Source organism: Martes martes, assembly GCF_963455335.1.
Source record: "Martes martes genome assembly, chromosome: 18".
NCBI classification, from domain to species: Eukaryota; Metazoa; Chordata; class Mammalia; order Carnivora; family Mustelidae; genus Martes; species Martes martes.
This window is the reverse complement of record NC_137906.1, coordinates 997,652-1,013,477: the sequence shown is the minus strand read 5'-3', so window position 1 is coordinate 1,013,477 and position 15,826 is coordinate 997,652. Positions and strand designations below refer to the sequence as shown.

The window sequence follows — 15,826 nt, the reverse complement described above, 5'->3', positions numbered from 1 at the left end:
ACTGGAGCGGCCGGCGAGTCTACCCTTAGAGAACCCGGTCCATCAGTCTGTGGCATCTGCTACAACTGCAGCCGGTGCATCAAACTACACTCCCCGCAAAACCTATAGAGTCGACCGACCACTCAAAAACATTGGGCCTGAACAGGAACATTCTAGTACATTCCTTCATATTCCAGACATGAGGGAACTGAGGCCGAGGGTAGCTTTACGGACTCTCTAATTCCACAGCTGACGGCTGAAGCCAGATAAAGTTTTTTGATTCATAGCCCTGAACTTTTCCTATATTCCTAAGATCCTCACTTGAAAATAAAATCACGGGGCACCTGGGTGGCTCAGTGGGTTAAGCCTCTGCCTTGGGCTCGGGTCATGATCTCAGGGTCCTGGGATCGAGCCCCACATCAGGCTCTCTGCTCAGTGCGGAGCCTGCTTCCTCCTCTCTCTCTCTGCCTGCCTCTCTGCCGTCTCGTGATCTCTCTCTGTCAAATAAATAGATAAAATCCTAAACAAAAAAAAAAAAAAAAAAGGAAAGGAAAGAAAATCACGAAGTCTATCATGACCACAGTTCTGCACCAGCTTGGCACTGCCTTCCTGCAGACCTCGAGTCCATTCTGAACAGACAGCCAAAGCCAATGTCAGGCACCATTCTGATTACTAAGGACTAATCACCCAGGCTGCCTTAATCACTTGTGCTGGCCAAGTGTTCAACGTGGCCTTGGGCTCTGAGGGAAAGCCATGCCAGGATGCCGCAGAGCCCTGGTTGTGACTAGAATATTCGTTTTCAGCCCTAATGTGGGCACAGGCTATCTGCATGACCTTTAAAGACTCGGGCAGAGTCAGGACAGAGGGAGAACTGAGCCAGCCCGTTCGCTTCTGGGTTAGAAACGGTTTGAAAGGGTTTCATGGCAGAAATAGCTAACACTTGTTACTTAAACTGTGTGAAAAGTTCACTTGTGAAGGGGACCCCTCCTGCCAAGGTAGTCTAGGATCTAGAGCACAGAGCACAGAGCAAGCCAAGCCCCCCATGACACCAAGGAAGAACCCTCCTCTCCTGCACAGGGCGCACACGAGGCGGCACAGCGCGATCCCAATTCCCGCCCCCGTTCCCGCTCCCACCAAGGCACGCACCCCAGAAGAAAGAGGGTAAGAGAAAGCACCCCAGGAGTCTACTAAGGCAGGAACTCATTTGTCCTCAAAGAAACCGCAACCACCAGTAATTTACCATACCTTTAATTCAGCCTAATTCCTAACGTGTCAAATACATTTTGTAATAGGTACATTATCATTCAGCTCCATTAAATAAGAACTGTTAACTTCGTGTTGTTTTCTTTGTATATGCAAAAGTACACCTTTTAAAATCCGTATTATGAGTGTTCAAACTATTATTTGCCTAGATTAAGGTTTAAAGGGCAACACCCTAATAATTTATTAAAACTGACCACAATGTAAAATCTAGAAGGCCAGTTCGTAGAAAACGGAAGCTCTGCAAATATATTTGGAAATAAGATCCCGCTTTCTACTTCTTCAGTGTCCCTTCTCAGGCGACGGAGAAGCTATCAGCACGGCTCCTAAAACTCCGTGATGACATATGGCTTCAAAAGAACAAATGTTTACAGTTTTTAAAAATAGCAATTAGATGGGGCGCCTGGGTGGCTCAGTGGGTTAAGCCGCTGCCTTCGGCTCGGGTCATGATCTCAGGGTCCTGGGATCGAGTCCCATATCGGGCTCTCTGCTCAGCAGGAAGCCTGCTTCCCTCCCTCTCTCTCTTTGCCTGCCTCTCTGCTTACTTGTGATCTCTCTCTGTCAAATAAATAAAATAAATCTTTAAAAAAAAAAAAAATAAAAAATAAAAATAAAAATAGCAATTAGCTAATTCAAAACTTTAATACTAAATTTGTTATGATTTGTTAAGCTGACAATAGCAAGCATGTTAGCTCTCCATGTTCTTGACACACTTTACAAATATACTTCCAAAACGCACGTTTCATCGCTGAAGCAGTCTAACTGAAACTGGTAACATTACTTAAATGCACAGCTGTCTGACTAGATAGAGTCACGGCGAATCACAGGGAGATGGAAGACAGATGCTGGGAAACACGCTGCTTTCTCACTGCGTTAGAAGGAAAGGTGTGTGGAGAGCCCACGGCTGTGCCCCTACTGTGTAAGGTCTGGCCAGCCCGAGAGGAGGACGTGGAACATACGATACCTCCGCCATTTCCGGTGACTTAATCTCCTTGATTTTGAAGAAATAGCCCAAGGTCAGGAAAGCTATTGCCATGGCGCTGACACTGATCATAAAGACCACGAGGGGAGGCCGGCTGCTGACGTACAGCTTCAGGTTCTCCAGGGGGTTGATGCTGAACATTGTTCTCATCAGCTCCACCTGGAAGGGATGAATCATTAGACTCACGGACCGTCTCACCAAAGAAACCCTATGATCCCCGCCGCTGTTTCCCTCCCTGGTGCTGGGCGCGTGAGGAGGTCCCTCACTCCGGACCTTGAGAAACGTCGGATCACAAATCTACTGCAAAGACTAGAAGGAAAAACACTGAAGTGAACTGTCACTGTGTCACAGTGGTAAGATGTTAAAAGCTACGCGTTTCTCTCCTTCCGTCTGAACCTTCTAATTATTCCATGATGAACACCTGCTGTTCTCAAAAGGCCCACTACCAGCAGCACCAGCTGTTTCCACTTAAGATAACGCTGAAGGAGGTCCCTACCACGACACAAACACAGGCCAACACGCACAAAAAGCAAGGGAGGATGTGCTCATTCCCTACCACTGGAAGGTTCAACATTCTCAACATTCTGTCCTGTCCCCTGCCATCCTCACGCCCATCCCAGCAACTGGCACCGAGAGACACGTAATAAATGTTTAACTGAACCACTTCCCTGCCTAAAGCCCCCCTGAGGCTTCCCACAGGGCCTGGGAGAAGACGAGGGGCAGCTCTATCACGGCGCACAGGTTCCACGTTCCAGAAGCCCTACCGACCTCAGTGACCATAGGATCGGCAACTTCCCGTCCTCCCTCACTGGGCTCTGGCCACACTGGCCTTCCGATCTCCTAGGATCAGCTTGTCACTTTGTGCAAGGAAGTCAGCCGGGACTGACCTGGGGACCACAAGGGCCCTGCAGATCAGTTTGCGGATCAGCCTTCTTCACAATACTGGCTTCCAGTCCACGAACCTTCCCACTTACTTCGGTTTTCTCTAATAAACAAGTTTTGTAGCTTCCAAAGTACACCTCTACACTTCTTTTGCCAAATGTATTCCTAAGTATTTTATTCTTCTTAGAAATTCTGAATTTCCTATATGAAGCCATTTCCCCCCAAATCTCCACATGCTCACTCTTCTTAAAATGCAGGTTTCCCCTCAGTGGTCCGTCAGCAACTGAGAGAGGCCTTCCCTGACCACCCTGAGCCCCCCGCCTCTTTCAGACTGCTCAGTGCCCGTCGAGAGGACAATTAATTCTCTACTTGTTTGCTGTCTCTCCCCGCTGGTCTCTGAGCTCCGTGATAGCAGAAATCTTGCCAACCTTTTTTTTTTTTTTTAAGATCTGTATGTTTTAACAGATATTGCCATATCACTTTCTTTTTTTTTTTTTTTTTTTTTTTTTAATTTTTTATTTGACAGAGAGAGAAATCACAAGTAGGCAGAGAGGCAGGCAGATAGGAAGGGAGTAGCAGGCTCCCTGCTGAGCAGAGAGCCCGATGTGGGGCTCGATCCCAGGACCCTGGGATCATGACCTGAGCCGAAGGCAGAGGCTTAACCCACTGAGCCACCCAGGTGCCCCTTTCTTTTTTTTTTTTAAAGATTTTTATTTATTTGGCAGACAGAGATCACAAGTAGGCAGAGCAGCAGGCAGAGAGAGAGAGGGAAGCAGGCTCCCTGCTGAGCAGAGAGCCCCATGCCGGGCTGGATCCCAGGACCCTGGGATCATGACCTGAGCCGAAGGCAGAGGCTTAACCCACTGAGCCCCCCAGGTGCCCCGAAATCTTGCCAGTCTTATTCACTGCACTAGTCCCCTGGTTCCTGGCCCTTAGAACAGGAGCTGACACAGAATGAGCAATTCTATACATGAACAGACGACAACACTAAAAAAAGCAACCAAAAAAAAAAATCTGTAACAGCTTTTAAGTTTGAGAAAAAGATGCACCAACATGCCCTAAGAACGAACAGTGCCTCGTCCTCACCAAGAGTCCTTTGAGATGTAAAATAATATCCTTTGTGCTCCTCCCAGAGCAACATCCCCACGTGTTTTGTGTACTTTTACTACACACACACACACACACACACACACACACAATTACTGGCACTGGGCATGGAAACTTGTGGAACACGATACATTGACTATATTCTGACGCTATTTTCATTCACACGGTTAGAGCTTTATCTCTGCAGATCGCGTCTGCCGGATGCACTGGCTACACCGTGTGCAAGTGCGGCTGAGCCTCGGGGTCCTCCCAGTTTCCACACCAGGCCCTGCAGCTCGCACAAGAGGGGCCCTGGGCCACAGAGCAGGCCCCTCGGCCACCTGACCGGCTCCCGCCACACAGCTCTCCAGGAGGTCCTACCGGCAAGAGAAGGGCTCACTCCACTTCCGGACCAACACTCGACATTCCGAAGCAAACTTACTGACTGGGACCAACAAGATCACTGCGAAATGATATCTCATCATCATTATTATTTTTTTTTAATTTTTATTTTTGCGAGAGAGCACGCACGGGAGCGTGAGCAGGAGGGGGGCAGAGGGAGAAGCAGACTCGGCAGAGCAGGGAGCCCAGGGCGGGACCCTGGGATGGTGACCCCAGCCGAAGGCAGAGGCTTCACGACTGAGCCCCCAGGCGCCCTCCTCACTATTTAAATTGCATCTCCCTCAAACTGACTGTTTTCACTGCTTTCTCAGCCATTTAGGCTCTTCCCTGGGAAACTGCCTCAGTCTTTCGGCCACTAACCAGCCTTTCGTCCATTTCTCATTAACGCTCAGGAGTTCTTATATTCTGGATCCTAAGCCTTTTCCAGTGTTTTACGTTACACATAATGTAATGTATACATATGTTACGTATATGTTACATACATACGTACCTACACATATGTTATGTATACATTATACTTGACAACTTCTGTGGACTTTCTTTAATACAGTTTATGGTATCTTTTACCATATGAAAGGTTCTTGTATTTTTTTAACAACTTTCTTGATATATAATTTACATATAATTCACCCATTTAACATGTACAAATCGACTCACAAAACTGGGCAACCTTCACTATAATCAATTTTCAAACATTTTCATCGTCTCATAAAGAACCCCCCCACGCTTTAGGAGTAACCCCCATTCCCTCCGGCCCTAAGGCAACCACAAACACAGCTTGTCTCTACAGATCTGCCCATTCCAAACACTGCGCAGGAATGGATTTGCAGTATGTGGCCTTTGGTGACTGGCTGCTCTCCCCTAGCACGGGGTTTCCAGGTTGGTCCGTGATGGGGCACGTATCAGTACTTCCTCCCTTTTTGCTGCCAAAAATACTCCACTGTATGAAATACTTTATTCACGTATTTTGCATATCCACGCGTTAGCTGATAGACATCTGTTTCTACCTTTCATCCACTATGAGTCATGCTGCTACGAACATGCATGTGTCATTTATTGTATGGACACAGGTGTCCACTTCTCCCGGCTGCTGTCTGTCCTACATACCCCAAGAGTGGCACTGCTGGGTCATATGGTAACCACAGGTTTAACCTTCTGAGAACCTGCCAGGTTGTTTTCCAAAGCAACTGCCCCACTCCGCATTCTCACCGGCTGGAGACTGAGTGCTTTTCCCCACCGCAACGCCCACACTTGTCATCGCCTTGTTCATTACTGTCATCTTAATGGGTGTGAGGTGGCAACTCATCGTGGTGTGGTCTGCATTTCCTGGATAGCTACGAGTTCTTGATTCTAATGTATTTATCACCCTTTTCCTTTTACGATTATGAGTATGCATACATTATTTAATACTCTTTCATTATTATTTTCCTCTTCAAGTCTTTAGTTTGACTTTTAGTCTCTTACCGACTTGGAATTGATTTGGGATTCCAGAATCCAGTAGGCTTCTCATTTAATCTTTTTCGATATAAGAGGCCAATTACCCAATACCATTCACTGAAGATGGTTTTACACTGAGCATGGATTTCCCATGGATTTGGAAGGCTACCTCTCACACACACGAAGCTCCCAGATGAATGTTGGTTTGTCTCTAGGCTTTTCTAATGTCCCATCATGGTGTCTGCCTCTCCCCACCTTGGTACTGTTTGAAATCTTGCCATCTAATACGAGAAGTCTAACATTTTACTTTTATTCAAAATCGTCTAAGCTCTTCTTGGCCCTTTACTCTGCCACATGAATTTTAGGTCCTACCTGTAAAGGCCTCAGGAAAATCTAGTTGAGTTTTAAACAGGAACTATACCAAACGGATTACTAATTTGGGGAAGAAATGACATCTTTATAACACTGAGGTTCCCAGTCTCTGAACAGAATCTGTCTTAATTTACTTGGGTCCGTTTATCTTTTTCAGTAATTTTTTAAAACAACTTCTTATGTACCTTATTAGACGGATTCAAAAAAATACTGATTTATGCAGCTATCACTGACAGCATCTCCTAAAAGTTACGTTTCCTACTGCTGATGTATATAAAAGCAACAGGCTTTGGTATACTGATCTCATTCCAGACACACTGCTGAAATCTTTTAAACTCTAACTAGGTTATTTGTAGCTTCTCCTGGATTTTGTGTAGATAGTCACATTGCAAACTAGGAAATATTTCTTCCTTTCCAGCCCCTATTTCTTTTTCTTACAACTTTGACTAAAATCTTCAGTGAAATGATGAAGAGAAGTGTCAACAGTCAATTCCTGCCTTTAAAGGGAATGCTTCTAAATGTTTCAGTATTAAATGCCGTGTATGTTAAAGGTTTCTAAAAGAAACCCCTTGCTAGGTTAAGAAACTTTCAGTGGGTTAAAGCCTCTGCCTTTGGCTCAGGTCATGATCCCAGGGTCCTGGGATCGAGTCCTGCATCGGGCTCTCTGCTCAGTGGGGAGCCTGATTCCTCCTCTCTCTCTGCCTGCCTCTCTGCCTACTTGTGATCTCTGTCAAATAAATAAATAAAATCTTAAAAAAAAAAAAGGACTCCTCCATTTCAAGCATGCAAAGAGACTTTCCTTACAAATCCTTAATGCTCTCCTTCTCTGCAACTTATCAACTTTTTCTCTTTGATCTGTTGACATCAACTATATGCTGACATTCTCATGCTAACTCATATTTGCATTCCTTGGATAAACTTACCATGATTGTGATTTTTTAAAACTACATGACTGGTTTATGTCTGCCACATTTTATCTGGACCTTTTAGTTTCTATTCGTAAGACATAAGAAAATGATCAGCCATGATCACGCTCTCCTTGACTAGTAGGACTAAGTCATCCCAGTATCATGAAATTAACTGAATTATCTGGACACGCATTTTCTAAACTGTGTATAAGATATGAATCTGTGTGTAAGATATGTAAGATATGTATGAGTTTTTATTTCTTAGAATCTTAACAGAACTTGACCAAAAAAAAAAAAAAAATCAGGATTCACCATGTTGTTCTTTGGCTTTACGTGTGGGTGAGCTGTCTTAACTGCTTCACCACGGCTTTAATGACGGTCTGTATTTTCTACTTCAACTGAGTCGGTTTTGGTAAGATGTGCTACTCTAGGAAATTACCCATTTGATATTGGTTTTTAGTATTTCTAGGCACAGTATCATCCTGTGGTTTGTTCACTTTTTTATTTACTTGTAGCTACGTCTCTTTCACTACAAATGTTCTTGTGTTTGTCCTCTCCTTTTTTAACCAACCTTTCCACAGCTGTACTGCACTGGTGTTTTCTAAGAACCAGTATTTGGTTTTGTAGACTGTGTCTAAATAATTTGCTTTCTATTTCAGTCATTTCTACATGTATTTTTATTATGTTTCTCCCTCTGCTTTCTCTGGGTTTACTCACAGAAACCCTTCAATTTCTTCAACTTCATCAGTTGGAATCTTACCTCAAAATTTTTATTCTTTTCCAATGTAAGCATTTCAGAAAACAAATTTCCCTCAACATACTCCTTCTTTACCTAGATTATGGTCATGGCCTCACCACGACCACCAACCAAACCCACTAGCTAATCCTGTAGCTCTTCTTTCCAAAATCTATCTCAGGCTCACCCATTTCCCCCACCTTTGTGTGAAGAGGTATCAGCCCTCCATAGCTCTAAGAACTCAACATCCACGAGCCCAGCGAGCATCTTTATACTTACACATTCCACATGTCCAAAACTGAACTCATCTGCCTTCCTGCCAATGTGACTCTGCCCCCTGTACTCCCCACCTCAAACTGTAACTCTGGAAAACAAGCCAGACTGCCTGTGCCTTCCCCACTATATCCAAGCAACTGCTAAGTGCTAAAGATTCTATTTCTTTACTATCTCTTACTTCCTCTTCCTCTCCACAATCCTGGGCCACTGCCCTTAGTTCAGGCCCTCATCACCTTTCTCTTGTAGCTATTACTAAGCGTCTCAACTGGCTCTGCCTATACCAGTCAAATCATCCATCCCCCACATGCTGCGAGAGTGACTTCTCCAAATGTCAATCTAGTCGTGTTACTGCTGAACTCTCGCAGCGCTCCAACAGCCAAGGGATGAAGTCCAAGCTCCTTAAAATGGCAAGCCCCCATGAACCAGGTCTCGTCTACCCCCAACGGTCTAAATGCTTATAATTCCTGGAACACATTAGACAATATTATAGCTAGGTGGGGAAGGGGGGGGCGGGGATGGATGAAACAGGTGACAGAAATTAAGGAGTACACGTGTTGTGATGAGCACCAGGTATTAGATGGAAGTGGTGAATCACTATACCACACACCTGAAACTAATATAACACTGGGTGCTAACTAATTAGAATTTAAATAAAAACTTTTTAAAAATTGGGCTCATTAAAATTAAGAATTTCTGAGGCACCTGGGTGGCTCAGTGGGTTAAAGCCTCTGCCTTTGGCTCAGGTCATGATCCCAGGGTCCTGGGATCCAGCCCCGCATCAGGCTCTCTGCTCAGCAGGGAGCCTGCTTCCTCCTCCCTCTCTGCCTACTTGTGATCTCTGTCAAATAAATAAACAAAATCTTTAAAAAATTTTAAAATAAAATTAAGAATTTCTGCTCTATGAAACACACTGTTAAAACAATGAGAAGACAAGCACAGACTAGGAGAAAATACTGCAAAAGACGTACTTGTTACCCAAAATATACAAAGCATTCTTAAAATAAGAAAACAACACAAGGGGCACCTGGATGGCTCAGTTTGGTTGAGTGGCTGCCTTCAGCTCAGGTCATGATCCTGGACTTCCAGGACTGAGTCCCGCCTCGGGCTCCCAGCTCCTTGGGGAGTCTGCTTCTCCCTCTGACCTTCTCCTCTCTCATGCTCTCTCTCACTCACTCTCTCTCAAATAAATAAATAAAATCTTAAAAAAAAAAAAAAGGAAACAACGTAATTTAAAAATTAGCTCAAAATAGTTATAGTTACAAGATGTAAAAAAAAAATAAATAAAAGTAAAAATTAGCTCTTAACAGACAGCTCAGTAAAGAAGATTTACAGATGGCAGATAAGTACACAAAGAGACGCCCCACACCGTAGGTCATCAGGACATACAAATTAAAACAACAATGAAATACCACTACACCTGCTAGAACGGCCAAAACCCAGAACACTGACAACACCAAATGCTGACGAGGATGTGGAGCAACAGGAACGCTCGCTCAGTGCTGACGGGAGTACAAAATGGTAACAGCCACTCTGGAAGACAGTTTGGTGCTTTCTTACAAAACTAAAACATATTCTTTTTTCCCCAATATATTATTTATTTGTCAGAAAGAGAGAGAGAGAGAGTGCACAAGCAGGGGGAGCAGCAGGCAGAGAAGCAGGCTCCCTGCTGAGCAAGGAGCCTGATGAGGGACTCGATCCCAGGACCCCTGGATCACAACTTGAGCCGAAGGCAGAGGCTTCACCAACTGAGCCACCCAGGCTTCCCAATTAAAACCTACTCTTAACCGTAAGGTCCAGCAACTACGCTGCTTGGTATCTGCCCACAGGAGTTTAAACCTTATGTTCACACGGGGACGCTAGGGTGGCTGAGTCAGTTAAGGGTGTGCTCCTGATTTCAGCTCAGGCCATGATCTCCGGTCCATGAGACTGAGCCCCACGTCAGGCTCTGTGCTGGGCACACAGCCTGCTTGGGATTCTCTCTCCCCCTCTCCCAGCCCTTAAAAAACAAAACAAAACAAAAACTCCTGTCCACACAAAAATCTGCACATGGATCTTTATAAGTGCATTATCCGTAACGGCCACAATTTGGAAGCAATCCAGATACCTTTCAGTAGGTGAATGGATAAACTGTGGCATATCCAGATAGTGGAATATATTATTTGGCCCTAAAAAAAAGAGCTATTCAGCCGTGAAAGGCAAGAGGGAAACGCAAATGCATATGACTACATGAAAGAAGCCCATCCGAAACGCCACATGCAGGATGATCCCAACTAAATGACCTTCTACGAAAGGCCCAACAATGGAGCCAGAAAGAAGACCAGAGGCTGTGGCGGGCAGGAAGTGGAGCACAGACGATCTGCAGGGCAGTGAAAACACTACATGACACTATCATGGTGGACACAGGTCATTGTAAATTTGTCCAGGGCGCCTGGGTGGCTCAGTGGGTTAAAGCCTCTGCCTTTGGCTCAGGTCATGATCCCAGGGTCCTGGGATCAAGCCCCGCATTGGGCTCTCTGCTCAGCGGGGAACCACCTTCTTCCTCCCTCTCTGCCTGCCTCTCTGCCTCCTTGTGATCTCTGTCTGTCAAATAAATTAAAAAAAAAAAAAAAAAACTTTAAATAAATAAATAAATAAATAGGTTTGTCCAAACTCCTAGAACATACCACACCAAACACCAGCGCTAATGTAAACTGTACTCTGGATACTAGTGATGCATCCACAGGGGTTCACCAATTGTAACAAATGTGTCACTCTGCGGGGGGGGGGGTGGGAGGGGGGATGCTGACAATGGAGGAGGCTGTGCATGTGTGGGAATAGACTTGTCTCTGTACCTTCCTCTCAATTTTGCTGCGACCCTAAAACTGCTTTTAAAAACTTGAGTACTTTAGGGGAAAAAAAAAAAAAACTTGAGTATTTAAAAAAAATCTAGAAATGGCATTATTTAGGTTAAGAGTCATAAGATTCAGAAACAAAAACATCAGTAATAACTTAGAGTTCGGTAAGTTTAAAGTTGGAAGCCTCTTCTATATGCTTATAAAGTTTATTAAGAAAGAGAACAAAATCTGAATCATTTATAAACTTAAACACCTGAAACTACAATTATGAAACATCTAGAAAAATAGAAAAATCTAAAATAAGCTTTTAGAGAAAACTAAGTCATTAAAACATGTCACACCAGAATGTAAACACTTAGATAAGTATCAACATAAATACCTAAAAATTAGCAAACAACATCAACACAGCTAATTTAATTAGAGAAAGTTCCAGAGGAGGCCAACTGTATTTACTTAAAAGTAAAAGCTTTTTTATTATTTACTTACTTCTTTATTTTTTTAGAGAGCGTGTGTGAGAACGAGACAGGGAAAGGAACAGAAAGGATGAGAATCCCAAGCAGGTGCCACGGCCAGCACGGAGCCCTACAATGTGGGGCTCGATCTCACAACCCTGAGATCATGATCTGAGCTGAAATCAAGAGTCAGACACTTAGGATGCCTGGGTGGCTCAGTTGGTTAAGCGGCTGCCTTCGGCTCAGGTCATGATCCTGGGGTCCTGGGATCGAGTCCCACATCAGGCTCCTTGCTCAGCAGGGAGCCTGCTTCTCCCTCTGTCTCTGTCTGCCTGTGCTCACTCTCTCTGACAAATGAATAAATAAAATCTTAAAAAAAAAAAAGAGTCAGACACTTAACCAACTGAACCACCCAGGTGCCTCAAGCTTTTAAGAATTTTTTTAATTAAACAATTAAAAGTCCAAATATTTCACAAACTTAAAATTCCTTTCCTACAAGCATTTTCAAATACAAAGTTAACAAAAGCTAAACAAATTCATTTCTTTGCAAAAAAAAATGACAAGACATTTCTGTAACCTTCATCATAGTAAATGTCACTAATTAAAGAGTAAGTTAAGTTCGTACAGGGATACGAAAAGCAGATCAGAGGGAAAGCTCACTATCCGACCCCCTCCCCTAAATTCATCCCAACTTCCATTAGAGACTTTCACAAAGATAAAGAGAGAAACGCTTGTGATGCTACCTCTTGGCAAAGTCTAGGCATTTAAGGTACCAGAACACAGCCAAAAGGCAATTTCACAAGCACGTGATTCAAGTCTACTGGCAAAGCACCTAGAGCTCCGAGACGAGTTCAACGCCAACACTACACATCGGGTGGCAATTTAAGTAGACAAAAGGCTAAGATTATTGCAGAGTTACCTCAAGCAGCCTACAAGTTAGGAGAAACACCAGTCACTCTAAAAGGGGAGAAAAAGGGCTGTTATCCTCACTAGAGACCAGCTTGGCCACACGTATCAACAGCATTAAAGCCTACCACACTCTTACCTCTGCTATGCGACTTCTAAAAACTCCACCGAGAAAATACTCCGTGCTGAAACCAAAGATTTAACTAACACAGTTCCCTCAGGAGTGTTTAAAATGGTAAAAACAAAAACAAAAACAAAAAACAAAATAAACAAAACAAAAAAACCCCACCAAACACAAACAAACAAACCGAGAAAAGAAAAACCAGCTACCCAACAGCAGGGCAACGGTTACAGGAGGATCTACTCCCAGCAGAAACGCCACGGTCATCAGACACCCAGGACCTACGGTGACACACCCAGAATGAGGCTCGGCAGGTTTAAGTACGAGAGTGTGTGTGCACATGAGCACCCACGGGGGAGCAAAGACAGCCTACCCTCAAACCGTAAACAGTGGTGGTTCTCTCTAGCTGGTGAGATTACATACATCTTCTTTTTAAAAAATTTCCAAATGAGGGGTGCCTGGGTGGCTCAGTCAGTTAAGTGACCAACTAACTCCTGGTTTCAGCTCAGGTCCTGACGTCAGGGTCATGAAATCGAGCCCCGCACTGGGCTCCCGGCCTAGCGGGGAGTCTGCTGGGTGTTCCCTCTCCCTCTCCTCTTCCTGCTCAGGTACCACGCACTCTTTCTCACATAATAAATACATCTTTAAAAAGATTTTCCATAATGAGTATGTATTCTCTTTGTAATACTTTCTAACAATAAAATGTTTGTATCTAATCCTCAACAGATCCTGCTGCTCTCACGGCCAAAATAAAAACTTCATTAAATCTTAATTCTATTCACTTTCTTCATTAATAAAGGTGATGGGGTGCCTGGGTGGTGCTGCCGGTTGAGAGTCCAACTCTTTTTTTTTAAAAAGATTTTATTTATTTATTTGACAGACACAGATCACAAGTAGGCGGGGGGGGGGGGGGAAGCAGGATCCCCGCTGAGCAGAGAGCCCGATGCGGGGCTTAAGCCTAGGACCCTGGGATCATGACCTGAGCCGAAGGCAGAGGCTTACCCCACTGAGCCACCCAGGCGCCCTGAGAGTCCAACTCTTGGTCTCAACTCAGGTTATGATCTCAGGGTCATGTGGGACTGAGTCCTGAGTCAGGCTCCATGCTGGGTGCAGAGGCTGCTTGAGAGTCTCTGTCCCTGTCCCTCTGCCCCTCATGCTCTTTCTCTCTAAAATAAATAATTCTTTAAAAAACGATAAAGGTGATAAAAGAGTAACATACCTTTTTTATACCAAACTAGAAAAAAAAAAAAATAGAAAACAGGATGGTCCTCTAATATGTCCTGGTGCTAAAGAAAGGCAAAGCTTAACTCGCAGTGATCTGTACACAGAGGGATCTGTAAGAAACCAAGAATAAAATAAGAATACTTAGGTGAGGGGCGCCTGGGTGGCTCAGTGGGTTAAGGCTTCTGCCTTCGGCTCAGGTCATGATCCCAGCGTCCTGGGATCGAGCCCCGCATCGGGCTCTCTGCTCAGTGGGGAGCCTGCTTCCTCCTCTCTCTCTGCCTGCCTCTCTGCCTACTTGTGATCTCTGCCTGTCAAACAAATAAAAAAATAAATCTTTTAAGAAATAAACATATTAAAAAAGAAAAAAGAATACTTAAGTGAGGTTCCTCTAGACCACCCACGACTGTGTGCTCCTGGGGCAGGTGGTGCCTCGAGGTCCTCCCTACAAGCGTGGGCTCCTCCACTGGGGCAGAGACTGAGAGGCCAGAGGAGGGCCGGGAGGGAGCAGGTGACCATGAGCAGAGACGTACCCAGGATGCTAAGGTGTCTTGCAAGGCAGGAGAGAAGCGCGTCAAGAGGGAAGCGGTCGGTACTGAGAACTGAGTAAGTACGAGGAGTAAGAAAAGAAAGGATATGAGTCTCTCCGCGCTTGAAAACGGGCTTCGTTGAACCTGAGCTTGCGTAATCCTCCACCTGGCAAGATCACTGGTGACCTTTAAAACCACTCTGGCGGAGGGAAATCAAACAGGAAGGAGATAAGAACAAGGATGAGGAGACAGGCAACAGGTGCACACCAGCACTTCAAATGAAAGGACAAGAGGCAGGGTCAGGACAAGTGGGCAAACGGACAGAAAGGAGCTACTCCAACGAGAGGGCTGCCCAAGGGACCAGGCAGCAGCAGCTGAAATACGCAATTTTGCATCTGGGTTTAGCATCTTATTAGAAAGAAAAGAAATTAACACTGATTATGTCAGATAACGAGCTCTTCCACAGGGTCTCCCTCTCTCCAAGTACACCGCAGAGCTACTCGCTCAAGTTTAAAACTACAATCTAAAACCAGAACTTAGATCTGCTAAACCCCTACCTGTGACCCGATCAAAAAGTTCACTTTACATGGAAAAAACCGCTGTTCATCTTAAACCAGGTTTTTGGCCTCAAGATAAATGGGAAATTCCTTCGATCTCTCCTATAAACTCGTGTCCTTTTCTAAGTTTGCAAGAGACTGGCAGTTGGGGCGGGGGCGGGGCATGCCAGAGCGACAATGTGGGGGGAGGCCTGGAGAGCCTGTTCTGCGTGCCCACCCCAGGAAACACCCTGCTCTTGTGCCGGCGGAAGAGCCGGCACCTGGATGTGGGAGAGAGGCCCGCTTCGAATGTAAAAACTGAAGCAGCATTTCTCAAGTACCCTGAGCCTACTAAAGAGCATTCACGGATAGGACACCAGATCACGCAACACTTGGCAGAGCTGAAGGCACTTGCTGGTTTCAAAGAAACCCTGGGCAATCTCAAGCACCCAGCTACCATCCTTCCGCCCCCACCAAGAGGCAGCGAGTGTAGACAGATCCTCAGAGAGGCAGGGAAGTAGTGATGAAGACCCAGGAAGACTTCAGGTCTCCAGTGAGGTCTCCGACGCTCACGCCGAAGTCAGAATTGCAGTTCCTGCTCATCTCCCTGCAGAATGGGACACAGAGGGTCACGTCTTCCACCTCCAGGACCTCACTTGCCAGGCTCTCCTTTTCGCTCAGATCCAGGCCACCCTGTCCTCCTCACTCTGCTCCAAGAGCGGCTGCAGCTCAGCCCCCACCCCAAGCTCACGGCTGGGCCTCTGCGCAAAGCAGACACACTCATTCCGAGCTTCCCGTCAAGTTTCCGTACCGGATCTCCCACCCCAAACGGCCACCCACCGAAGCCCTCTACTGAGCTAACCCTTGGGCACCTGGAGCTGACCAGGTCCAACCCCATCTGCTGTC

The 15,826-nt window shown here is 45.3% G+C and overlaps 1 protein-coding gene across 2 annotated transcripts in view; it reads right to left on the bottom strand.

Annotated features, from left to right (window-relative positions):
- Positions 1-15,826, bottom strand: part of TMEM248 (transmembrane protein 248) — a 30,687-nt gene that overhangs the window by 9,492 nt on the left and 5,369 nt on the right. For both annotated transcript variants that reach the window (XM_080830906.1, XM_080830907.1), the window contains exon 2: positions 2,204-2,380. In XM_080830906.1, coding sequence (XP_080687032.1) covers positions 2,204-2,371 — 168 coding nt within the window. In that variant the 5' untranslated portion in view covers positions 2,372-2,380. The remainder of the gene's footprint in view (positions 1-2,203; positions 2,381-15,826) is intronic.